This window comes from Grampus griseus (genome assembly GCF_964374135.1).
Source record: "Grampus griseus genome assembly, chromosome: 16".
Taxonomy (NCBI): Eukaryota; Metazoa; Chordata; class Mammalia; order Artiodactyla; family Delphinidae; genus Grampus; species Grampus griseus.
The window spans coordinates 85281689-85306939 of NC_139010.1; the positions used below are offsets into that span (position 1 = coordinate 85281689).

General features: G+C 60.2%; 1 protein-coding gene across 18 annotated transcripts in view; it reads left to right on the forward strand.

Annotated features, from left to right (window-relative positions):
- Nucleotides 1-490: 490 nt before the first annotated feature.
- Nucleotides 491-25251, forward strand: part of JAKMIP3 (Janus kinase and microtubule interacting protein 3) — a gene marked incomplete at both ends in the record, with an annotated part of 44431 nt that continues 19670 nt past the window's right edge. For 5 of the 18 annotated variants that reach the window (XM_082673662.1, XM_082673673.1, XM_082673679.1 and 2 more), the window contains 7 exons: nucleotides 491-625; nucleotides 14675-15172; nucleotides 20752-20967; nucleotides 22401-22520; nucleotides 23073-23219; nucleotides 23451-23582; nucleotides 24784-24819. In XM_082673662.1, coding sequence (XP_082529788.1) covers nucleotides 491-625; nucleotides 14675-15172; nucleotides 20752-20967; nucleotides 22401-22520; nucleotides 23073-23219; nucleotides 23451-23582; nucleotides 24784-24819 — 1284 coding nt within the window. The remainder of the gene's footprint in view (nucleotides 626-14674; nucleotides 15173-20751; nucleotides 20968-22400; nucleotides 22521-23072; nucleotides 23220-23450; nucleotides 23583-24783; nucleotides 24820-25251) is intronic. The other 13 variants (XM_082673664.1, XM_082673665.1, XM_082673670.1 and 10 more) reach the window with 5 other exon arrangements.

Here is a 25251-nt window from a genome sequence, read left to right on the forward strand (position 1 = left end):
CACCTGGGCTGAGGGTGTGACCCCTTCCGAGGTGAAGTTTGTAGGCCCCGTGGAGGGGCCCAGGGGTCCCAGCCGCCACTCCCTTTGGTGTTTCTAACCCACTGTTCCCATCAGGCTGCCACACACCCTTGTATGAAAGGCGGGCCTTAACTTTGGGTCCCCCGGTGTCTTATTCCAAAGGGGCAAAGAGCAAACATTCATTAAGCGCTGGTCACATGTGCGGCAGGGGACTTGCTCTAGCTTTGAGGGGGGGTCCCCGTCAGGGGTGCTGTGCAGAGCGCAGAAGGCCCCTGCGGGCCCGGGGCTGTGACCTGGCAGGCAGTCAGGAGCCAGCGTGGCCCCGCCCACCCTGCGGCGCCGAGCTCAGGCCTGCTCACCAGGTGTGCTTCCCCTCCAGGTGACTGAGAAAATGTAGCGGAGCCCAGCTCGGCGCGCACAGCCCAGCCCGGACGAGCGGCCCGCCCCGAGCGCCCCTCGGGCCACCCTCACCATGTCCAAGAAGGGCGCGGGCGGCCGAAGCAAGGGCGACAAGGCAGAGGTCCTCGCGGCGCTGCAGGCCGCCAACGAGGAGCTGCGGGCCAAGCTCACCGAGATCCAGATCGAGCTGCAGCAGGAGAAGAGCAAGGTGGGCCCCGCGCCCCTCCGCGCCCCCACCACCTCACCACGCCTTCCTGGGCCCCCCGCCTCGCCACGCCTTCCTGGGCCCCCCGCGCCCCCCCTGCCTCGCCACGCCTTCCTGGGCCCCCCGCGCCCCCCCACCTCGCCACGCCTTCCTTGGCCCCCGCGCCCCCTGCCTCGCCACGCCTTCCTTGGCCCCCCGCGCCCCCTGCCTCGCCACGCCTTCCTTGGCCCCCCGCGCCCCCCCCACCTCGCCACGCCTTCCTGGGCCCACCGCGCCGCCCCCCGCGCCCCCCCCCCCCGCCTCGCCACGCCTTCCTGGGCCCACCGCGCCCCCCCGCCTCGCCACGCCTTCCTGGGCCCCCCGCGCCCCCCCCCCGCCTCGCCACGCCTTCCTGGGCCCCCCGCGCTCCCCCACCTCGCCACGCCTTCCTGGGCCCCCCGCACCCCCCCCCGCCTCGCCACGCATTCCTGGGCCCCCCGCGCCCCCCCCCCGCCTCGCCACGCCTTCCTGGGCCCCCCGCGCTCCCCCACCTCGCCACGCCTTCCTGGGCCCCCCGCACCCCCCCCCGCCTCGCCACGCATTCCTGGGCCCCCCGCGCCCCCCACTGCCTCGCCACGCCTTCCTGGGCCCCCCGCGCCCCCCCCCCCCCGCCTCGCCACGCATTCCTGGGCCCCCCGCGCCCCCCACTGCCTCGCCACGCCTTCCTGGGCCCCCCGCGCCCCCCACTGCCTCGCCACGCCTTCCTGGGCCCGCAGGGTCTGCCCGGAGCGGGGTGGAGCCAGGTCTCTGCAGATGTGCCAGCCCAGGTGGTCCCTGGGTCCCAGCGGCTCTCAAGGCAGCTCGGGAGCATAGACAGCGCCAGGGAGGGGGCTCCAGACCCACAGGGGGGTGTGCGGACACGGGCCTGACCCGCGGGAGCAGCCCTGGTCCTCAGCGTGTGGGCCGAGGGGCCTTGTCCAACCACACCGTCCCTGGAACTGTGCGGCTTCCCCCTGAACTGTTCACAGTGGAATTTCACCCAAATATAACAGCCCCAAAGCAAACAGCCAGGCCCTGGACTCAAGGCCTCCAGGTGTTGGGAGGCAGCTCTCCTAACCGACCCACTTGGAAGCGTCGGTCCCAGACCCCAGTGGGCAGCCCTGTGATGACCCCCTGCCCCGACACCCAGCCCTCGGGGGTCCTTGCAGCCTGCAGAGAAGGCTGGGCTTGTGCTGCGGCTGAGGGGGTCCTGGTCAGAGGATGCCCTCCCCTCTCAGTGCCAGGCCAGGCCCGGGGGGCCGTCTCCCCCTCCCACGCTTCCCTGCCTCTCTGTCACCTCCATCCTCTCCTCGCTTCCCACCCAGGAGCCACTAGGAAGTACATGGGCTCTTGGGAAGGAGATGCAAAGAAGAGAAAATCTGGGGAGAGGGAGGCGTGGGGAGGGGAGAACACCAGGGCGGGCTTCTCTCCCGGAGGGTTTGAAAGGTCCCTGGCTGTGGTCTGGCCGGCATAACGGCCCCGCAGCCTTGCCCTCCCAGGAGGCCCGGTCAGGGAGGGAGTCACAGGAGGCGGGGGCCAGCTGCTTCGCAACCTCCTGGTTAAATCACAAGAGGGATGGTATTTTGTGACGTGTGATGACTATATGGAATTCAGAGTTCATTGTTAGTAGATAAGTCGTTAGGACCCAGCCCCGCCCGTTCGTTTACACATCGTCTGCAGCTTAGTAACAGCAGCGCCATCTGAGCCATAGGCCTGAAATACTGCGTGCATGGCCCGTTACAGAAAAAGCGTGCGGGCCGGTCCTGGTCACCTCCCTCCCTCCTAGGTCCCTTGCTCTGTGAAAGGGGACAGACAGCTCCGGGCGCAGGGCCTCCAGCATGGACACTAGAAGGCGGCTGTCACAGTGACCACGTGGCCGTTCCCATGGCCAGGCCACCTCGCTGGGCCTGCAGGACAGTCAGAGCCTGCTGAGTGCCCGTGGTGAGGACCCAGGGAGTTGGAGAGCATCGGTGTCAGCACCTGCTCTGGGCCAGGTGGTCGCAGAGCCAGCAAGGACAGCCCAGGGGGCCCCGACACGCTGCCTGGCTGGAGCACGGGGCAAAGGCACCGACATGAGTGGCCTGGGATGGAGAGTTGTCGAGTTGTCCCCGGACGCAGAGAGCATCTGTTCTGCGCCCTAGAGGCACGTGGGCGCTCCGAGTATCTTGTCCTGACCAGACTGTAGGGGCTGCGAGGCCAAGCCTCGGACATCACTCTGGCCCTCCCCCTCCCCTGTTTGCAGATGAAAGAGAAGAGGGGCTGACTTGTTAGGAACCTAATGATAATGAAACTCTTTGTTTTATTGGGTAAAAATATAATAGCAATTGTCTTTTCAACGCAAAGAAACGCCGCGTGGTAGAAATCACTAAGTAATAGTACCTTTGCCCGAATCTCCAGATTCTGTCCACCATTTACAGCAGCATCGTGCGCGTCCCACGTGCAGCTTTATCAAAACCCATCCGTCCTGCGGCAGCCCAAGGGGCGTGTGCCGGCCCCTGGCTGGCCAACAGGCCGAGTCTGGCCGGGTCGGAGCTCGCAGCTCTCCCTGGTGGCAGACAAGAGTCCTGGGCCTGGCGTCAGAGGCCCTGTTATTTATAGAAGGTGTACTTACTGTCTTTTGAGAAGATGATACAACCTCTTGGTTCAAAACTCCAAAGGAAGAGAAGAAAAGGCCCAGCATCAGGGAGCCTCTGTTCTTCGGGTCCACACCCCAGGTCACCTCCCAGAGGGGTTCAAGTTACAGTTTCTTGAACGCACCTGTATGTCTCTTTTTAAAGCATAAATGACACACGGTTCTGAGTCCCTTTTTCTTCTTCCCTTCACCGTGTGTCTGGGAGGCTGGAGCTCCCGAGGGTTCCTTCATCCCACTCACATGGTCCAGCACATGCAGCAGCCCTGCGGAGAACACCCCTGTCTGCATGTCCTGGACCACACGTGCAAGAGCGTGTGTGACTGCAGTGTGACAGTGACCACAGCAGGGCCCATGAGAGTGCAGAGGGCCCTTCAGGGAGGTGGACGCAGTCGGAAGCTCCAGGACTCAGATCCACGTCGAATCCACGCTGGGCTGGGTTTGCTGCCCGAGTGCGGGCTGCTCTGGCCGCACCAGCCTGTCAGCGTTCCTTCGTACAGGCACCCTCGTTTCCCCGGCTAGAAAAGGACTCTGGTATCTTTTTTACCTCTGCCTGTGGTTCTTTCTAGTTAAGGCCCCTTAGGTTGTGGTTTCCAGACCTCACTGTGCATCACAGTTTCCTGTGACTCTTGTTGAAAACACAAGACCCTAAAAGACAACCTCCTAAACGGGAGAAAATATTTGCAAATGTTATGAGCAATAAGGGGTTAATACCCAAAATATATAAACAGCTCGTACAACTCAACATCAAAAAACCACACAACCTGATTTTAAAATGTGCAGAAGAACGGAACAGATGCTTTTCTAAAGAGGAAGTGCAGGTGGCCAACAAGCACACGAAGAGATGCTCAACATCACTAATCCTAAGGGAAATCAAATCGAAGCCACGGTGAGACGTCGCCTCACGCCTGTCAGAAAGGCCATCGTCAAAAAGGACACAAATGGCAAGTGTTGGTGAGGGTGTGGAGGAAAGGGAGCCCTCGCGCACTGTTGAGGGTGTGGAGGAAAGGGAGCCCTCGCGCACTGTTGGCACGAGAGCAAATTGCTGCAGCCACTGCGGAGAACAGTACTGATGTTTCTCAAAAAACTAGAAATAGAGCTACGATATGACCCAGCAATTCCACTCCGGGGTATATATCTGAAAAAAAAAAACCAACCAAAAACACTAATTTGAAAAGACACATGCACCCCAATGTTCACAGCAGCATTATTTACAATTGCCAAGATATGGAGGAAACCTAAGTGTCCGTCAACAGACGAATGAATAAAGAAGATGTGGTACATATATGCACAATGGAATATTACTCAGCCATAAAAAAGAATGAAATTTTTCCATTTGCAGCAACATGGATAGACTTGGAAGGCATTATGCTAAGCGAAATAAGCCAGACAGAGAAAGACAAATACCATTTGACATCACTTATATGTGAAGTCTAAAAAATACAACAAACTAGTGAATATAACGAAAAAGAAGCAGACTTGCAGATGTAGAGAACCAGCTAGTGGTTACCAGTAGGGAGAGGGCAAAGGGGAGGGTCAGGATAGGGGTAGGAGATTAAGAAGTACAAACTAGGGCTTCCCTGGTGGCGCAGTGGTTGAGAGTCCGCCTGCCGATGCAGGGGACACGGGTTCCTGCCCCGGTCCGGGAAGATCCCACGTGCCGCGGAGCAGCTGGGCCCGTGAGCCATGGCCACTGAGCCTGCGCGTCCAGAGCCTGTGCTCCGCGACGGGAGAGGCCCCAGCAGTGAGAGGCCCGCGTACCGCAAAAAAAAAAAAAAAAAAAAGAAGAGAGGGAAAACCCCACAGGCCCATGGCCTCACCTTCTGCAGAACTGAGCTCTCCGAGCCCTGGCTGCTCTGAAGCCTCCACTTTGGGCTTCGCTGCCGAGAGCTACCTCCCCACAGGGTAGCCGCCAGTCCCCCTGGTCCTGCTGCCACCCCTGTCTTCTCCCCCGCCTCCTGGCTGAGCTGGAGCTGGGCTGGAGGGAACAGTGCCCCGGGGCCGAGGCGGGACGTGCCATCCCAGGGAGCGCTGCCTTCCTGCAGAAAGACACACCCAGGTGGTGTAGTAGGTAACGACCCCTCATTTCTTTGCTCAGCCTCTGGGCCTGTGGCTGGCCCAGAGCAGGTGCGGGGGGCAGTGGAAAGGAGCAGCAGGGGTACAGGCAGACCAGGAATGCAGGCCCGGCCGCGAGACCTGAGGACATTCTCTGAGCCCCCGCGTCATTACCTGCCCCCGCCTGGCCTCCCGGCTCCCACTGGTGCGTCCCAGCCAGACCTGCATGGTCCCAGCCAAACATCATCTAAAACATTCTAGATTGTTTTTTAATTGTATTTATTTTTGGCCGTGTTGGCTCTTTGCTGCTGCACGCGGGCTTCTCACTGCAGTGGCTTCTCTTATTGCGGAGCACAGGCTCTAGGCGCGCGGGCTTCAGTAGTTGTGACTCACAGGCTTCAGTAGTTGTGGCACGTGGGCTCAGTAGTTGTGGCACACGGGCTTAGTTGTTGCACAGCATGTGGGATCTTCCTGGACCAGGGGTCGAACCCATGTGTCCCCTGCATTGGCAGGCATATTCTTAACCACTGTGCCACCAGGGGAGTCCCAACATTCTAGATTTTAAGAAGTGTGTGTGTGTGTGTGCGCGTGTGTGCGTGTGCGCACGCGTGTGTACAGGTCCCTGCCGCCCGGCATTAGCACGTGCTGTCATTTTGGATTTGAAGGTGGATGAGCCAGAAGCTGGCAGACCTGCTGCCCGCCCTTATTTCCCCCGCACGGTCCTGGGTCCGAGCCCGGCCTCGCCCCACACCCACCAGGAGGCCTGGGCCTCCCTGAGACCGAGAGCCATGGCGCTGGTCCCACAGGGCCGCTGTCATGGGGATATGGGCTCAGACGGGGCTCAGCTCACGGGAGGTGGTCTGTGGCCCTGACGCGGCACCCAGGGTGGGGGTCCTGGGTCTCCATCACTCCATCCCCGGTGGGCGGCAAGCTGGGAGCAGCGCCTGGTTTCCTTCCCAGCGCAGGGCGCACACGGCGTGGGAACTGCCTGCCGTGTTTCCTCTTCGGTTCTTGCCTGCGTTTCCCTCCTCTCCCTACCATCAGTCCAGTAAATAGAAGATGCGTCTGTGTTACCCTTGGAGTCTCTCCCGGGAGGGCGTCTCCTCCTGTAGCCGAGAGCAGGGCTGCAACAGGACCACAGGCAGCTCCCGGGGAATCTCCTCGGTTCTGTCTGCGCAGCCTAGAGACGGACGCTTTACCCCAAGCACGCGGTGGGTTGGTGGTGCCTACGCCCTGGCCAAGTGGGGAATAAGATGCGAATTCGATCTTCACGGCAAATGCTAACAACGTCCACCCTCGCCACCCTTCTGAAGTCTTCGCATGTGTTAACGTCATTGTTACAACCTCAGGACAAATTTGTGCGGCCAGCTCCGTGGACTTGGAGCCTTCCGTCCAGTTTCTAGCACATTCCAGATGCTCCTGCAGCACCCAAGGAGGAGGGCCTGGTTCTGGACCTCATGATGGAAGTGGGTGGACGGCCGGAGGGACCCTTCCCCGGCCCCCAAGGGGCTGGACAGAACAGGGGTGGAGGCTCTCATGCCCCAGGGGTGGGGAAGGCGGCCTCAGGACCAGGCGCCAGCTGCCTCCTCTTCCTTATTAGGGACTCAACACCTCATCTTGCAGGTTGCAGTTTCCAGGGTCAAGAAGGTCCCTGTGGAGCACAGAGAGACGCCAGTGTACGCGGCAGCCGCGGGCTAAGCGTTGCGGATTTCAGGCCCACGGTTAGTTCATCACCGAGGGGGACATGCAGGAATGGAGACTCGACAGCAAAGAATGAAATCATTTAAATGAAAACAGGCCTCTCCTGCTGCCAGGGCGCTGGAGATAAGTGGGACCACCTCGGATGGAGACCCTTCTGAACAGAGGGAGGAGCTTAGCAGGGAGAGGCTGCAAGGGAGAGGCCTCTCGGAAGCTCTGTCCAAGTTAACTCCACGTTGTACTAAAGGGGGGGAAGTACTGGGATCCTTGAAGTGGAAAGAAGAAAGAATCATAGCGACATGACGCCCCTGTGTCTCCGTCACAGGCTCAAGGAAGCTCCGGCTCTAGGCTGGGCACAGAGCAGCCCCTGCTGCCTGCACCCCGCGGTCCCTCCTACAAGCCGTGCCCCCAGCTTGGCCTGGAACCGTGTGTGAGGAACAGAGCAGACACACCCAAGCGTTACACCTGCTGTTACGAAACACACTAGTCCTAACTGGGAGGAGGGGACCCCGTGGGGGGAACCCTGTGCTGAAGTCCAGCCACCCCCCAGCTCCAGGCCATGGACGGCCACTCAGGAAGGACGTACTGAGCACCCTGCCCCCAGGACCACGTCCAGGTGGAGGGAGACATGCAAGAAACAGGAACTGGGCAGCCGGGCAGGGTTACAGCCTCCAAGCCGACACGCTGGGCGGTGGTGTGGTCGCTCTGTTCAGCAATCAGGGAGGGCCTCCCAGGAGAGGTGGCCTTAAGCCAGCCGGGACAGGGAAAACGAGGAAGTGAAGGTGGGAACTAGGGGGGTTCCCGTAATGCAACCGGCGGCCAGGAAGGGCGTCAGGAGAGGTGGCCTAGGGGTCAGGCCACGGAGGGCCATGCAGGTGGGAAGGGCCTAAAAATGTACCGTCTGGACCAGAACATTGGAGAGAGACTGAGACCCACAGGGGACCATGAACTTGGTTGACAGCTGCCTTCAGACTAGGTATGTCCTGGTCACCAGGTCAGCATATTTGTTACCATAAGTCATGCGAAAAAAGCGTGAAGGTCATTGTCTTTCCAAAGCTAGTGAGGTGGGTGGTGTAGATGCCAGCGTGTTGCCTGTTTCACAAAGAGGAGGGGGTACAGCGGGGAAGCCGAGGGGGAGACAGAGAGCAGCGGGAGGATTCCGCGCCAGCAGCAGGAGGCCATGTGCACGCGGGGCTGGGGCCGCCCTGGCCCTGGAGACGAGTGGGTGTGATAACACGGGAGTGATCTCCAAATCCGCGAATCCCAGTTATGCCCCAAACTCCTGTGGGGGACCCCTCCCCCCACCCCCCCACGGGAATGCTACATTCTCGCAGCAGCTCCAGGGGGCAGGCCGCAGACCTCGACTTCTCGCCTGTGTGGACAGAGCCACTTGGGACCCTGTAGACAAAAACACTGCAGAAGAGAACACACCGAAAAAAATAATGAGCCAGAGGAAGAGTGCCTCCCCCTCCCCTGATAACCTGGGAGACCAAGAAGCAGGACCAAGTGTTCAGGAACCTGGCCCGACATGCGGAGGACCACAGGCAACTCACAGCGCCAGGAAGCATGAGGCTCCTGGGGAGTCAGGGGTCGCCTCCATTTATTCAGAGGGAAGCTCTGTTACGCGTGAATCAGGAGTGGGACTGTGCCCTTGTCCCGTCTTAACCCGCACCTGGGCCAGGGCACCTGGCCAGGGAGGGGGAGGGGCAACACCAAGCAGACCATCCGACGTGGGCGGGGCTGCGGGTTCTGCTCGAGTGTCTGTTCCTGAAATGGACCCCGATTGTAGAGCAGTCGTTGGAGGTTGGCAGGAGATAATGTTTCTAGAAGTAAGACCACAGAGGAAAACATCCTTTTTTTTTTTTTGGATTTTTTATTTTTATTTATTTATTTTTTTATATAGCAGGTTCTTATTAGTCATCCATTTTATACTTATTAGTGTATACACGTCAATCCCTATCTCCCAATTCATCCCACCACCACCACCCCCTGCCACTTTCCCCCCTTGGCGTCCATACGTTTGTTCTCTACATCTGTGTCTCTATTTCTGCCCTGCAAACCGGTTCATCTGTACCATTTTTCTAGGTTCCACATATATGCGTTAGTGTACGGTATTTGTATTTCTCTTTCTGACTTACTGCAATCTGTATGACAGTCTCTAGATCCATCCACATCTCTACAAATGACCCAATTTCATTCCTTTTTATGGCTGAGTAATATTCCATTGTGTATATGTGCCACATCTTCCTTATTCATTCGTCTGTCGATGGGCATTTAGGTTGCTTCCATGTCCTGGCTATTGTAAATAGAGCTGCAATGAACCTTGGGGTGCATGTGTCTCTTTGAATTATGGTTTTCTCTGGGTATATGCCCAGTAGTGGGATTGCTGGGTCATATGGTAATTCTGTTTTTAGTTTTTTAAGGAGGGAAAACATCCTTGCTGGTAGAAAAGTGATGTGTCTAAAAATCGCTCGTGAGCAATGAATTAGGACCCCTCCCAGGGCACTGTTTTATCCATTCAGCTTAAACTTCTGTAGGCCCCTGAGCTGTCTGCAGGGCCCCGCACGTTTGTTAACTGGCCTTTGAGAGCTCCAAATGTTTGCGGCGTTACAAGTGGTGGCCGTTTCCACCCAGAGCGGGTGTTGCACGGACCGCACCAGAGCGCTGGGACCACGAGGCACGAAGCTCTAGGCCGCAGTGCCCGGCGCACCCTGCTGCCCGGCACTGAGCGTGGAGTGCGGGGCCCGCCCGTGGCCGGTCCGACGCTGCCATTAAAGAGATGCACCTTCTCTCTGCAACTTAAATCAGCAACAGCACGATCTCAGCTCTTAAACGCGATTTGATTCTGATTCCTTCTCTTCTCACGAATAATATCTGACACACTTGACAAACAGCATGTCCATTCTGTTCAGCAGTTTGCCGGTGGAGGACTGTGTCCCCAGGCTCTGTCTTTCCGGCATAACGACTGCCCGTCACTCTCAGGGACGTCCTGGTCAAGACTGTGCGTGTGGCCACCCTGTCCTGTGACGCCTGCTCTGTGTCAGGTCTGTGCTGGTCACGAGCCGGGCATGGTCCATCCTCGTGGGGCTGTGGTCTGGCCTGAGCATTGAAGCCGGTCTTGACCAAGGACGGTAGCACGGCGGTGTCCACCGCTGCTGAACCGGCCGACCTGTGAGCTGCCCGGGCCATTTCTGTCTAAGAGCAGGTCTGAGCCATTTGGCTAGTCGGCTGGGTGGGGTCCCGCCGTGCCGGCGCCCCACCCGCTGGGAAAAGGCTGCCTCGGCCCCATGTGGGACTCGCTAGTGTCCCCCCGTCTCCAGCCCCAAGGTTCTTGTTCTTGTCCAGTTTTCAGGTCTGCCCTGATGCTGTCTGGACCCCCCTCCTCTGCCCCTGAAGAGTCCCAGGCCCGCGGTGGCCTGCTGGGCCCTGGTCCAGCCCCCATCACGCCCACTTCACACGGTGCCGCAGCACCAGGGCCTCCACCACGGGCTGACCCTGGGCATCCATCAGAAGCACATCCGGACGCCCAGCCAGTCCGTACGGTCGGCTGCCGTCTGTTTTCACCTGGCAGAGGGGCTCGCTGGGCCTCACGGGACGGGGCCCGCTGGCGGGCAGACGTGAGTGGGAGGAGGGCATCCTCAACCCTTTTACTGGATGCTCGGAACAACTGGTCTTAACTGTCCTTCTCACATATTTCACAGCCCCAGAGAGCACACCGCAGTAGGGTTCCACAGCCCATGTGTGCATGTGAATGTACGTGCGTCTGCGTGTGTACACACATGTACATGTGTGAGGACAGGTGTACGTATGTGCATGTGCATGGTGTGTGTGTGTGTGTTGGGGCCTCTCTGGGGTGATCGGCGGGCCTAACAGGCCTGGTGCCGAGTTCCTGGGGTTCCCGCAGCCCCCCCCAGCTCTCCCCAGACTTCGTGTTAGACCCCAGGGGTGGAGCCACGACGACTCTCCTCCTTGGCTTCACCTCAGACTCACCTGGACAGGAAATGTAAAAGGAGTCCCAAGGCCCAGGCCACCCCTTGCCCCATGACAATATGTCATCATTTTGGGGTGTGAGATGCAGGCGCCCGTGTCTTTAAAGCTTTCCTGGTGCTGCCATGCGGTCAAGGAGAGACCCACTTGCCTGAAGGGTCTCTGCCCAGAAAAAGTCTTCTCTGCATCGGAGACTGTGGGTTAATTTCTAGGAGAGGTTCAGTGAGAACTTTGGAGTTTGGAGGAGAAGCTGTTTATTCACATGCAGGTTTGTGGAGCAGACAGGGTTCCACATGAAGGAGGAATCCTGATGACAAACCCACCCTCCCTCCATCGTCCCCCTCCCCCTCCCCCTCCCTCCCTCTTCCCTCCGACTCCCCTGCCCCCTCCCCTTACCAAAGTGAACTTCACTCTGAGAGGGAAAAAAGACAGGCCAGCCTGTGAACGAGGCAGCAAGGGGGAAATGTGCTGAAAGATAATGATAAAAACTGATGCTTATTTGCAGGAGTTTATGGTCTGCAAGCAGGTTCCTGTGCTTTTCTTACTTCCAGCCTCTGAGGAGGGTACAGTGAGGCCGAGGTTATTACAGAGCTGCTGGGAGCTCCTAAAAAGTTCTGTGTCATGGAGAGCCGTTTGGGCTCAGGGATCCGGGTCATGTTGGTCAATCTTCAATTTTCAGTGCTATTTGGGGCCATGAGCCCTTTCCCCCCTCCACCCGCTGGAGCTGCACACCTGTGCACACCCTGCGTGCCCGCCATCGGCTGGTCTCCGTGGCCAGGGGAGATTGTCGGTTCGGCCCAGACACTAAGGGAAGGAATTCACCGCCCCTTAGTGGACGGCGCCTCAGAGAGGAGAGGAACAGTGAGCGCGTGGCAGACAAGTACCAGTGCGCTCACGGGCGCCTCCTGGCGGTGCTCCCAGGAAGCCACCGGACTGGTCCTCATGGTCAGTGCCTTTGCTCAGAACTGCAAGTGAGCGAGCCCAGCTGAGCACCAGTTCCAGCCCCAGAGCGTCTCCCGGGACCCTCACTCGTGTTGCTTGTTCTCCTCTCCTTCAGCTGCCAGATCCCTTCCTCCAGCTTCCAGTAACCACGGTGGCCGTCGTGGAGGCAGGGGTTCCAAAGGGAGCCCAGCCGTGCTGTTGGCTCTGTCAGAGCCAATTGATCCAGCAGCATCGGGGCTGCTGCGGGGACGGGCAGGGAGGCAGGGAGGCTGGGAGGCCCAGAGGCCGGGAGGCCGGGAGGCCGGCCCCGTGTCGGCTCATTTTTAGCCAGGCCTCTCGTGCAAGTCTGATGTGGGCTGTGGCAGACACCTGTTCCACAGCAGAGTCACGGGCACTGGACCGAAGGGTAACCACAGGCGGGCGTAGTCTCCGTTTTCACTGCACACAGCTTAGCTCAGAGTCGGGGTTAAACCCCATCTAACCCTGAACTGTTCTGCTGATGTCTCTCTCTCTGCTCCAAACAAAACAAAACACAAAACACGCCTCTATGATACATGCGACGTCATTTTTCTTTTGTCTGCTGATTCCCATCCAAGAGGGTGTCCTGAAGGTGGGTGTTACGTCACCCATCGAGGGGAGAGGAGCTGGGCTCTGGATCTCAGACGCGGGTGGTGCTTCTGACTCCACCACGTCCAGCTTCAGGACCCACTCTGCCGACCCTCCGCACCCCACCCGCTGTAGGGACGGCAGCACCTCCCGGCCTGAGCAGGTTCTGAAATGGCACCAGTGGGCTCCCCTAGAGAGTCACCACGCCCACACGACTGAGAAATACCCCCCGTCCAAATCTTGCTTTTCTGGGTGTCTTGAACTCAATTTAAACTGGACAAAAGGGAGATTCACTTAAATGGAAGATGAATAAATATCTGCCTGCTCGAGGCTTTCAGCAATAGCCCAGTTCTCCAGGCAGAAACCCAAACAGCCGGGCCGGCGCTCACGTGTGCCGCTGGGGACTTGTCAGGGGCCCCGGTTATTAGAGTTTCTGCAAGCATTGCAGGGTCTGAGCCATCCTGACGGAAGGCTCGGGACCTAACCCCACTGGACAATAGGACTGCCCGTCGGGGTGCACCAGCTGAGGGAGTCAGCATCCCAGGTCTGCCCTAAAGGCGGAAATAACAGAGGACAAGGTGGCCACGGCCCCGGCAGGGAAGGCAGACGGCTCAGCCACAGAGAGAGAAATAAGGCACTTTCAGGAGTGACGACTGCTGTGGAGACAGTGACACAAAGTAACGGGGTTGCTGCAGTGGGCCCAGGAGCTCCTGACCCCACGAGGCTGCAGAGGCTGCCGCCCGAGACCGCGGGAGACCACTCGGGGCTGAAGCTGGGCCGGGCCGGGCAGAGCAAGCCAGGAGGGTGGCAGCAGGCGCACGTCCAGGGTCGTGGGGTCAGAGCCTACACGCCTCTGCGGGGAGAGAACAGAAAGCGCAGGGCGTGAGTCCCCACGGAGCGGGGCCGCGGCCCGTGCCTCGTTTTCCCGCAAGGATGTGCCCCGTGGGTGGCACGGGGTCTTGCAGGTAGCGCCCCCTTTCCTGGGGATGGTGCTGCTTTTATTCCAAATGCACGGGGAGACGGACCGAGAAGAGGGTCACATGGGGACCAGAGTGGCGAGCTTCGTGCTTCCTGAGCTCTCTCTGTGGAGAGTGGGTGGTGGGGAAGGGCGGTAGGAGGCAGCGGAGGCCTGGGGGCCGTGGGGGGGCCAGGGAGGTGACAGACACGCGGTGCACCCTGCAGGTGGTGGTGGCAGGACTCGCTGACGGGACTGGGGTGACGTGAGCCGAGGATGACAGCCCCGCTTGAGGTGCCTGGACTGAGAACACAGACCTCTGAGGCTGGTGGGGGGAAGGGAGGCGTCCCTCTGGACACACTGAGTGTGAGGGGTCTGTAGGGGGCTGCGTTGCGCAGGGTTCTGGCAGGAAGCGGAGGCACCCTTGGTGTGTCTGGGGACGGGCGGCAGGGCTGTGCACTCAGGTGTGCCACCAGCCGGGCTCCTCCTGACTGTCTGCCCCTCGCCGCCCACGTAGGCCCGGGGCAAATCCGGATCCCAGCCATTCTTTCATTCCCTAAATAGAGTTTGAGCGCCGGCTTCATGCCACATGGTGTGTGGTGGGGTCATTCAGCCAAGGTCAGAGCTTTCGGATGGAAATAAATCATTCAGTGAAAAAAACACTGAGTGTCCCCCAAAATCTAGACATCAGACATCATGTAGACAGACAGTACAGCTGCCTAGATCGGTTTCTCCATTTGCCAGGAGTGTCACAGAAGGTAAGCGAGACCTCCCTTTATTGGGCTGAAGGGGGAGGGGCCGAAGCCGTCTGGAGGGCAGGAGCCGCACCCACCCTGCTCCCCGCGGGCTGTGCCCATTCCTCGGCAGACTCGTTTGAGGTGAGGGTTTCACCCTCCGTGCACCGCAGGTTTCCGGGGCCCGTGTGTCTGCGGTCTTACTTTCCGGGCCGGGGGGCTTCCAGGCTTGACGCCTCTGGGTGCACATTCCCGCTGTCCACCGACAAGGGCTGACTCCGTTGTCCAGCCATGTTTTAATGAGCCACCCTCGAATAGACGGTCGCTCCCAAGTTTGCAAGAAAAACCGCCTTCCCAAAACTTGCACTTGGGTTTCAGCAAACGTGGAGTTTGGCTCACAGACAGTGGGCGTTGCACTGGTCTTGCAGGTCAGCCGGGTGGAAAGGGAGAAGAGCCAGGAGCTCAGGCAGCTGCGGGAGCACGAGCAACACAAGAGCGCCGTCCTGCTCACCGAGCTCAAGACGAAGCTGCACGAGGAAAAGATGAAGGAGCTGCAGGCCCTGCGGGAGACGCTGCTGCGGCAGCACGAGGCTGAGCTGCTGCGGGTCGCCAAGGTCAAGGACAGCGAGAACCAGCGGCTTCGGGCGCTGCTGCACGCCCTGCGTGACAGCGCCCCCGACAAGGTGCGCGCCGTGCTGCTGTCCGAGGCCAAGGAGGAGGCACGCAAGGGCTTCGAGGTGGAGAAGGTGAGGATGCAGCAGGAGATCTCCGAGCTCAAGGGGGCCAAGAAGCAGGTGGAGGAGGCGCTGACGATGGTCGCCCAGGCTGACAAGGTCAAGGCCGCGGAGATCAGGAGCGTGTACCACCTGCACCAGGAGGAGATCTCCCGCATCAAGAAGGAGTGCGAGCGGGAGATCCGCCGGCTGGTATGTGCGGGGCGCGGGGCGCGGGGCGCGGGCAGCAGGGGCAAGGGGCAGGCATGGCTTCGGCCTTGCTCTCGGGCAGGGTCCCCTGCACAGCGCACCTCACACCCCTACTGTTGGTTTGCACACTGCAGAGAGGCCAGGCTGCTAAAAACAGCCAGGTGCGTTTTTAGCACAGAACTCACCACAGTCAGCGCCCCCCAGGGCCGGGGAGGCCGCAGTCCTCTCCCCTCCACCCACCCAGCTTTCCTTCCCAGTTCCAGCGTGGCCAGAACAAGGCACCTGCAGAGGAACCCCCGTTTCCTGGAAGGGGTTTCTGCAAGGTTCCCCTTCTCACAGCCCCAGGTTAAGCTCAAGCCAGGCAGTGGTCGGTGTTTGATGGCGTGAGTCCCACACTCCATAACTGGCAGGTTCTGTGGTCTGTGAGCTCACTGGACCCAGAGAGGCGAGACCAGAGGCCCACGGCTGATGGTCAGGGGCCCCAGGCCCTCCTGACATTCCCAGGCTGTGCACTGTCTGGGTCAGGAACTTCATCGGGCGCATCCTCCTGGCTCCAGAGACCAGGTGCCCAATATATGCGTGTATATATACGTGTGTGTATATATGTCTCTGTGTGTATATTTCACACATATATACCTTTCATGTGTATATCATTGAAGACATACATGCCTGATAGCAAGAAGACCAATATTTCCCTTTTGAGACCCCCCCCCCGCCAAGAGTCCCACAGCTCCGCGCCTGTCTCACTTAGCCCAGTGGGGAGGGAATGGGCGGTGGGGTCACATTCCGCCCCCCGCATCTCCCGCCCCTTCCACCAGGTGTCGCTGTTGGAAGCCGGTCCACAAGGTGCTGCCCGCCGGCATCAGGACCCAGCGCCCCCCACCCACCTCAGCTACTATTCCCAGAGCCCAACCATGTTATAGAATATACAAAATAACTGTTTCTAGTTTTTATGGGATATAATTGACATACATCACTGTAGAGGTTTAAAAAGTGTACACGACGGTGGTCTGACTTACATATATGTGAAATGATTACCCCCATGAGCTTAGTTAGCTCCATCAGTTCATGGAGACACAATTAAAAGAGAAACCAAAAGAAAATTTAAAAAATGTTTTCCTTGTGATAAGACCTCTTGGGATCTGCTGTATTAACAGCTTTCCTGTATCTCAGTACATATCAGTGTTCTGTTTGTGTGCAATTTAAAGCAAATAATGAAAAGCACACGTGAAGTCCAGCCACGTGCCCAACACATAGGAGGTGCTCCCAGAGCGAGGGCCACAGTGAGCGCCGGCTCCCGCCACCTGCGAACCCAGCACCATGGCCCCAGCCTCTCTGCCAGGGCCCTTTCTCCGTTGCGGTGCTGCCCCCATGGTGACCCCTTGCTTAACTGAGGCCCAGCATCTCCTCGACCTTCTTGTTTAGGCTCTAGCTGGTGAGAGCATCCTGGCCCCTAGACCCGGCTGTGGATTCAGGGATAACACCCGGCCCAGCTGTGCAGACACGTCTGAAGTGACCATGACTGAGGCCAAGTGTGATGCCCCAGCCCAGAGGGACGGCGGCCTTGGCTGGGAATGGGGGCTCCGGGGCATTTTCAGAGAAGACAGGGTTGGAAAGAGAGGCAGTGGTAGCAGGGCTAGAGCAGAACTGGAGGGTGGAAGATGTGGTCCAGAGGAGGCCCCACCGCAAGGGCCTGGGGGCAGGTCTGAGGAAGGGACCTGGTTTGGAGGGGAGACGGGCTGGGGGCTGTCCAGAGGCAGGGCCTGGCCCCGAGCCACAGTGCAGGGCCAGCAGTGGTCAGGGCGCTGCGAGCCAGAGGAGGGACGTGGTCCCAGGTCCCAGGACAGCCACGGTGCAGCGAGGTTCACTGACGTGGCCCCAGGGATGACCGTGCTGATGGCCGTCAGGGGTTCCAGGGCTCCCGCACAGAGAGACCCCGTCTGCAATTACCTTGGAAGATATTTGGCAATCCCAGTTTCTTACAAACGTCAGGCAAAGAGTTGCTGTTTCCCCAGCCGTGGCACTGGCCCATCCCGGGACGTGGTGACGGTTTCCCTGGGTCTGGGAGGAAGGCGCGTGGTTCTGGAAGGTCAGAGGTCCACCAGTCTCAGGGGAGCGCTGGCCTGGGGGAGACGCGGCCTCCCCTTCCCCGTGTGCCACCCAACCTTGGACGCCGAACCAGGGCATGTGTGACCGCAGGAGCGGCCGTGCGGCAGCCGATGCCAGACAGGGTTGCAGCCGCGTGAAGGCCAGCCTGGGGGCCCTGCTGCGGCCCAGGCACAAGGCCGCGGCGCAGTGGCCGTGGGCAGCCTGACCGGGAAGCCCAGGAGCTTGCAGGGAGGTCCGCGCCTCTGTGTCCTCATGTGGCCAGCGCCCCGAGCAAAGGGCACCCTGCCGAGTGCTGCTTGTAGCAAACCTGGGGCCTGAATTCCCTGCACCCTGGGGGACGGGAGCTCTGCCTGTAGACGGGTCTCGCTGGCAGCCCGGCCCAGGGAGGAAGGGAGGGGACCTCAACAAAGGGCGGCCACTTTGCAAAGAACACGACAACTCCCAAGTGGCCAAAAGCAGGAGGCTCCCCTGCAGCATCTTGGTCAGTCTGGCTGGTGTTCGGGGCCTGGCCCCTGCCCGCTTGCCCCAGCTCTTCTGGCCCTTGTCCTGTGGCTCCAGCCACTTGGGGTCTTCTGGGTGCGGCTCACAGGGTCTGAAGGGGAGGCTGTAGCCATCTGTAGCCATGTCCTGGGGTGAGGCTGGCCCTGGTGAGGCGTGAGGCTGAGGGCCCCCGCAGGGCCAGGCGCGGGCACGAGAAGGATGGCTGGGCCGGCCAGCGGGGAAGGGCCGGGGAGGTGTGGAGAGTTAGGACCCTGGGTGCTGGCCGGGGCTGTGGCACGCCGTGAGGGCACAGAGCTCTCAAGGAGAAGCTTCCTGGAGGGTGGGGACGCGGCGGCTGGCAGGCACGCCCAGACAGAGCCAGGGAAGGAGGCCCGGAGCTGGGTGGGCTGCCCGGCAGCAGGAAGGGCTCGGGGCTCAGAGGTGCTTCTCACCACGGGTCTCGCCTCGGAGCGCCCGGGGGTTTCAGGAGGTGACTGCAGGATTGGGGCCTCCCTGCTGAGGCCCAGGCCGGTTGTTCTGAGGGGTCCCTGGATCTTACAGAAGGGAAGTCTGGAGCCCCAGGAGGCTCTGGAGCTGCCTCGTCAGCCGTGCCCAGCTGCACAGCGACCCCGGAGAGACTCGGTCCCGGGACGGGGGGGCTCCTGACTGAATTTTCACCCTGTCAGAGTGGAAGGGAAGGAGGTGGTTCTCTCTGACTTCCTGTGCGAGCTCAGGTGCGTCCCCGTCGTCCCAGCCGTGCCTGGCTGGTGACACACTCTAAGGACTGGGCTGCAGCAGGCGGGGAGGGGGTGGGACTCTGGGCCCCAAGAACAGCTTCAGGCACGTCCATGCTGTGCTGTTGTGGAATCCGGGGATGTCTGCCGATCATTAGCTAAAATACGAGCTCAGATGGTTATTAAACATTCTATGAAACCGAAGAAGTACAGGCAGCACCAATTTCCCCTTTCTCATAAAAACCTATGGTGTGCGGTGCTGCCTGCCCCCAGTTGTCTGGACAGCTCGTTAGAGCAGTTAAACCCGTGCAGAGGCTGCCGGGAGGGGGCGTGGATTCTTCACGGTGCTTCCTGCAGGTCAGGAGAGCAGCCCAGCTTCCCCGCGGCCGCCCGCCGAGGCTTCCCTGGCCATCCCATTACCCGGGCTTGAATGTGCTCCCTGAGCTGGAAGCAGCCCCCTGAGTGAGGTGGGGGCCCCATGCATCCGACAGAGCGTGTCTCCGCTCGGCTGGGCGTGCCCGTGGTGCACACGCGCCTCCTTCACGGACGGGCCTCTGTGTCTAAAGCAGCGGGACCGGGAGAGGCAGGAATGCGCCCTTGGCTAAGACCCTTGGCATGTCGGGCGCAACGAGGCGCTGAGTGCGAGGCCCCTGGGACCTTAGAGGAGTTTCCATCTTCAGAAATCAAATACCCCCCTCGGTGGGGTGGAAGCAGCCGCACGCATTTCCTTGGTGAGCAGATCTCGGAGCTCCACCTCGGGGTGGACCGGCTAACTTGGCCACGTTACGTGGCACGTACAGTGACTTCCCTGGGAGGTTGGCTTCCTGGTCCAAACCATCTGCTTAAGTAGCTGATTTAAGTGGGAGAGTGGAGACTTGTTTTCACCTCTCCTGATGAAGGAAAAATGATGTTTCTAAAGTGTCTGTGTGACTGTAACTGTGAGACCCGAGAACGTAGCTGCTTCTTAATGTGACTTTATTTTCACCGGCCTCTTAGTTTCCACTAACTGAACGGGTTGCCTCTTTCCACTCTGCTGTGTGCTCCAGGCAATGGGAGTTTAGCAATTAAGGATTTCTTTTCTTCTGTTCAGTGTGTCGCTGGCCTGTGAATTCTGTGATCTGGGCTAATTAGACATCTCTACTCTTTGTTCCAAGCTGACCTCAGCAGACGGCTGATTTATTAACTTACTCAAACCTTAAACAGCAAACAAAGCAGCAGGATAGCCTACGCTGCTCTGCTGTTTGAAATATGTTTTAAACCGCGTCTTCTTGTCAATCTGGTGCCATTTGTAATGACACCCCCGGCACCCGAGCCTGTCTGTCTAAAGAATGGGCCGCACGGGGCCCGTTACGCCTGGCCCTCCCCCAGGGCAGTGGCCTGAGCTTTGGTCAGGGCCGCCCCTGTGGCAGCTGGGAGGGGCCCAGAGGCCAGGAGCAGCTGTGTCTGGAAGGGCTGGCAGCTATCAGGAGGTTGACACTTTAGGGAGAGTGTGCAGGGCTGCAGACCCCTCACAGCCACCAGACTCCCTGGGCACCCTGTCCTCCCGTCTGGAGCCTGCTTGTCCAGGGGCCCCCCGCCCCAAGCCTTAGCTCAGAGGAAGCTGAATTAAAAATGTGACTTTGCCTGCGAGCAGTCAGGCAGCGCCCCTGCTTTCGGAGCCAAGGGAGGACACGCACGTTGGCCCTACACACCATCCAGCCTTCCCAAGCCAGGCGCCCGCAGAGCAGCGGGAAAGAGGCCGAAAGGGCTTTTGGGCCCACGGCCCCTACTTCTCTATGTTCACAGCCCGCCTGTTTTAACACAGACCTTGCTCATCCTACTGACGGGGTTCAGGAAACGGGGCGCCCTATTCTGCCTGACGTGCAACAGAAGGCAGAGGGTAGAGGTGGCGTCTCCAGACCCTGCCGGACGGACAGCGGGTCCCCGCAGGCCAGCCTGGGACGGGGGAGTCCCGCCAGGACCCCGGGGAGGCTGGGAGGGCTGTGTGGTGGAGACGTCCTCGGCTCCCCCGGCTCGATCTGAGCTGGGGAGTCACGTGAGGCCTGGGCGATGGAGACGTCCGGGGAGACGTCCTCGGCTCCCCCGGCTCGGTCTGGGCGCGGGGCGCGGCTGTCGGTCCAGGGCCACGTGCTTTGCCTCGGCTCTGCCGCTGCAGATGCCCCTCCTGACGCTTGTGCGAGAGTCACTCCACCTGTTTCTATGGTAACTGCAGATCTGTGCCCTGCCTGCGTGTGTGATTGTGTTCTGTTCTCCTTGTAGATGGAGGAGATAAAATTTAAAGACAGAGCAGTCTTCGTGCTGGAGAGAGAGTTAGGGGTCCAAGCCGGGCATGCCCAGAGACTTCAGCTCCAGAAAGAGGCTCTAGATGAGCAGCTGTCCCAGGTCAAAGAGACCGATCGGCACCCGGGCAGCCCCAGACGGGAGCTTCCTCACGCAAGCGGTGCAGGAGACGCCTCAGACCGCTCGGGAAGCCCTGTAAGCACCTCCCATGCTTGGCCCGGCGACCAGAGTCACACACAGGCCTGCCCGTGGCTCGTGGCCCCGCGGGCAGCTCCCTGGGGAGTCCAGAGCCCAAGCCCTCCTGCCCCGGCGACACCGTCTGTGTCTGCAGCCCGCAAGCCAGAGGGACCCTCAGCTTCGCTGCCGTGGCGGAGAGGGCCCAGAGACTTCCGTCTCTGCCCTTCCTTGTGACGTAGCACAGCACAAGCCCTCCTCTGTCCCCTCCCACGGGCCCTGCCCGAGGCGTCAGGCTGCGGGGCCCCAGGCCGCGAAGGGTCCCTGCCCTCGCTGGTGGGAGACACGGCTGGGCCGCTCCATCGCCACGTGCACGTGGGCTTTGCCTCGCGGCCCAGGGCGGCCCCCTGCTCGCCCCCCTCTGGCTGTGAGCCTCCCGCAGTGGCTTCTGCCGCTCCCGTCACCAGCCGCCCGCCGCTTTCCGCATGCCCACGCCGCTTTTGCTCATTGGGCTGCATGGCAGCGCAGGGGCCGGGACACCGTCCGTTTCCTCACGGCCGCTCCTGATTCAGAGCCCTCTGAGGGGTTCCGGGAATCCGGGAGGGAGTCTAAATTCCACGGACCCTCGATGTGGTCCTTCCAGGTCTGCCCCCTCGCCTCTCCTGCACCTGCTGAATGAGGAACCGTTCCTCGGTCCTTTCTGGACACGTGTCTGTTTGCTTGGAGGACAGAACCGCGTTTGAGCCGAGCCAGCCCTAGGACAGTGACGTTTCGAGAATAGAGCATGACATTTTATAATCTTATTATAAGTGGCTTAACTGGATCAAAACCAGCTCCTGCTCTGGCGTTCGCTAGCTTCCGTAAACTCCAGGGAAATTCCGAAGCCAGATCAAAATGTTTTCTTTGATTTTTCCATCAAGTTCTAGTGGTTCCCGAAGTGACCTTTTAGAAACTAAATTGGAGGGACCACTTTTCTTGGGAAACCCACTTCTGAAAGTCTAAGTGGAACACCTTTTCCTGGGCTCACGTTATAACACGAGGAAAATTATGCCCCGACTGCAGTGCAGGGCAGGCCCCCCTCCTGAAAGCTGCAGCCAGCAGTGGCCACATGAAGCGTGGTGCTGGTTTCCGGGGTTTTCTCGGCGTCACGCAAACCTGCGGCATCGGCATCGGCACGCCCTCGCCCCCATATCTGCACGCCCTCGCCCCCCACATCTGGATACTTCTGGACATTTCTGCTCCTGCATCCTGTCCCCAGCGTACGGTTTGCCGTGCCCACGGCGCTCGAAGCAGCGGTTGTCGGCCCCCAGGAGGGTCCACACCCACCCCCAGCCATTCGGAATCACGGGCGAGCATGACGCAGAAGTGCCTTGGTTTCCGTGGTGTGTTGAGATTTGCAATGGTTTTTGGGTCTGTGTCTAGGAACAGTTATTTGCAGTTGATTTTTGTTTTAGGAACAGCAGTTGGATGAAAAGGATGCTCGGCGTTTCCAACTTAAGATTGCGGAGCTGAGCGCGATCATCCGGAAGCTCGAGGACCGCAATGCCCTGCTGTCGGAGGAGAGGAACGAGCTGGTGCGTGGCAGCGGGGCTCTGGGTTCTGCGGGCTTGTGGCTGCTGTGCAGGGGGGGCTGAGGCATCCTCTTCCACAATTCCCTGTGGAAAGGAGGAATGAGGGTGATGGGCGGGCCTCGCATCCAGGCTCCTTGGCTGTTTCCAGTAAAACGTTATTAACAAAATCAGGTGGGGGGCCAGATGCAGGCCTCAGGAGCTGGCTGGCTGACCCCTGCCCTGCATCACCGAGGCACCAGTATCCTCAGTTCCGCGTGTGAGTGGGAACATGTGAGGACCTCGCCCTTCAGGGGCGCCCTCACCATTAGTCTTTATGGCCATGGAAATTCCCCAGTGACCTGTGCTGCCGGGGTGGGAGCTCCCCAAGGGGCCCCGAAGGGTCACGAGCCGGGCTGCTTCCCGCAGCTCTTATGGGCTGCATAGAGCGCGGGCCCGAGGCTGCTGCCCTTTGTGGAAGCTGAGGCTTGTTCTGCTCCCTTTACCGCCTGTGTTTGGAGACCGCTGGTTCTCGGCACACTTGTAAAAATCGCTCTGTGTCTTTATTTTGTCTTTCAGTTGAAGCGTCTAAGGGAAGCTGAAAGTCAGTACAAGCCGTTGCTCGACAGAAACAGACGCCTGACTCGGAAAAACGAAGACCTGTCCCACACTTTACGTCGGATGGAGAACAAGTTAAAGTCCGTCACCCAGGAGAACACAGAGATGGTAGGGGCCTCGCTCCCGTGTAACCAGCCTCTCCTACACGAGGTTTGGTAACGAGATCGAGCCTTTGGTCTCACGGGCGTTTGTGGGACCAGGAGCTCGCCGGCAAGGAGGCCGTCCACCCACAGCCCACGGGTGGCTGGTGACAGGGCTGCGGGGACGCAGCAGCCGCCCTTCACCAGTCGGGCCCCCTCAGCCCACATGTCGCGTCGTGTGGTCTGGTTGGTTTTTCAGAGACAGAGAGCTGGCATCCTAAGGAGACCCAGTTCCTTAAACGACCTGGACCAGAGCCAGGATGAAAGAGAGGTTGACTTCCTGAAGCTGCAGATCCTGGAGCAGCAACACCTCATAGACGAGCTCTCCAAGGTGACCGCTGGGCACCACCCCGCCCGCCCGCCCGCCAGCCGCGCTCTGTCCCCTCCCATCCCCGCTCTGCTGCCCACAGGGCACCCTGCGCCCGGGCTGGGAGGGGCCTGCTGGAGATGCGGGACACCCTCCCGCAGGGTCGGCTCTAGGCGCCCCCCCGCCCCCCCCACTGAAGCCCTCTGCTTCCCTCCCCGCTCGGGACTGCGACCTCAAGAGCAGCAACAGGGCCTGTGTTGGCCCCGGGGCTCTCACAGCACTGGGGGTGGGATCCAAAGTCAGGGCGCTGGCAGGGCCGCGCTCCCGCAGACGGTGTCGGGGAGGACGGGTCTTTGGCCACCGGCCACATCCCTCTGACCTCAGCTGTCTTCCTGGGGCCTTTCCCCTCTTCTCTGGACACCCACCCACCCTAATCCAGGATGGTCTCCTCTCAAGGTCCATGACATAATCACTCCGCAAAGACCCTGTTTCCAAATAAGGCAGCAGTCCCAGGCCTGGGGCTTGGGGTGTGGGGATATCTCTCCAGGGGGCCCCACCCTCCATCTACGTAGCCCTCCCCCTGTGGCCAGCCCCGGCACAGCTCTTCCAGTCCTTCCACGGACCCTCCTGCAGTTACCCTCATCAGGGCATCTTCTGCGTCTTTTTGGGACCCTGACTGACTGACTCCACGGTCAGATCAGTTCAGAGCAAGCTGCTTTGGTCATTCTGTGCCCTGGGTGGGGGCAGGGGGAGGAAAGCAGAGGGGACAGCGGTGCTCTGTGTCCTGTCGCAGGCATGGTGCAGGGCCAGGGAGCGCTGGTCTGTCTTGTTTCCATGACTGAAATCACCTCCGAAGTAACTGAGATGGGTCGGGGCATCTTCCCACCCCGTAGGCAAGATGGGGTCTCACCACCCAGCCTTCCCTGACAGGGCCTGAGGTCAGAGCTCTTGTCCCTTCAGTGACCAGTGACCATCCACCCCCACAATAAGAATGCACGAGGGGAGGAGGACAGAGACAGCATCCTGACCAGTCACAGACGCACACTCACCCTGAGCCCCTGCAGGGTCCCGGGTGCCCCTGGGGGCACCAGCTTAGGGAGGGAGGAAGGGCCAGGGCCAAGTAAGACTCTCCCTCTCAGGGCAGGGGGTGGGCGAGAGCAGGGGGCTTCTGGGGGCCTGCGGGGCTCGGGGGCTCCCACGTCTCCACGCGCCTTCTCTCTTCCAGACGCTGGAGACGGCCGGCTACGTGAAGAGCATGTTAGTAAGTACCACTCAGCGTCCTCTCCTGCATCTCGTCCCACTTCCTGGGGCCTTTGTCCCCAGAGCCCTCCTGTGCCAATGGCTCCTCCCCACCCAGAGAGGAGCATCCACCCCCTCCCTGGGTGGGTTTCATGATCACAGTGCCGCTTGCCCAGAGGCTTTGCCGTGGGACTGAGAACGCCCGCCCAGCAGGGTCACGCAGGGAAACGGCCAACACCCCAGTTGGCTTTTGGCAACGCCTGATCCAGAGCTGGCTCCCCCTCCAGCCCTGGGACAGTCACCCCGCCATGGGTTTCTCCACCCCCACATGGACCCCGGTCTGGGCCTGGCTGGCTTCCTCATGGCCCCATAAATGCGGCCTAGCTCCCTGGAGAGAACAGGGCCACCGGTCTCACGTGTTAGTGAGGTCTGCCTCCACCGTGTGAATGCCACC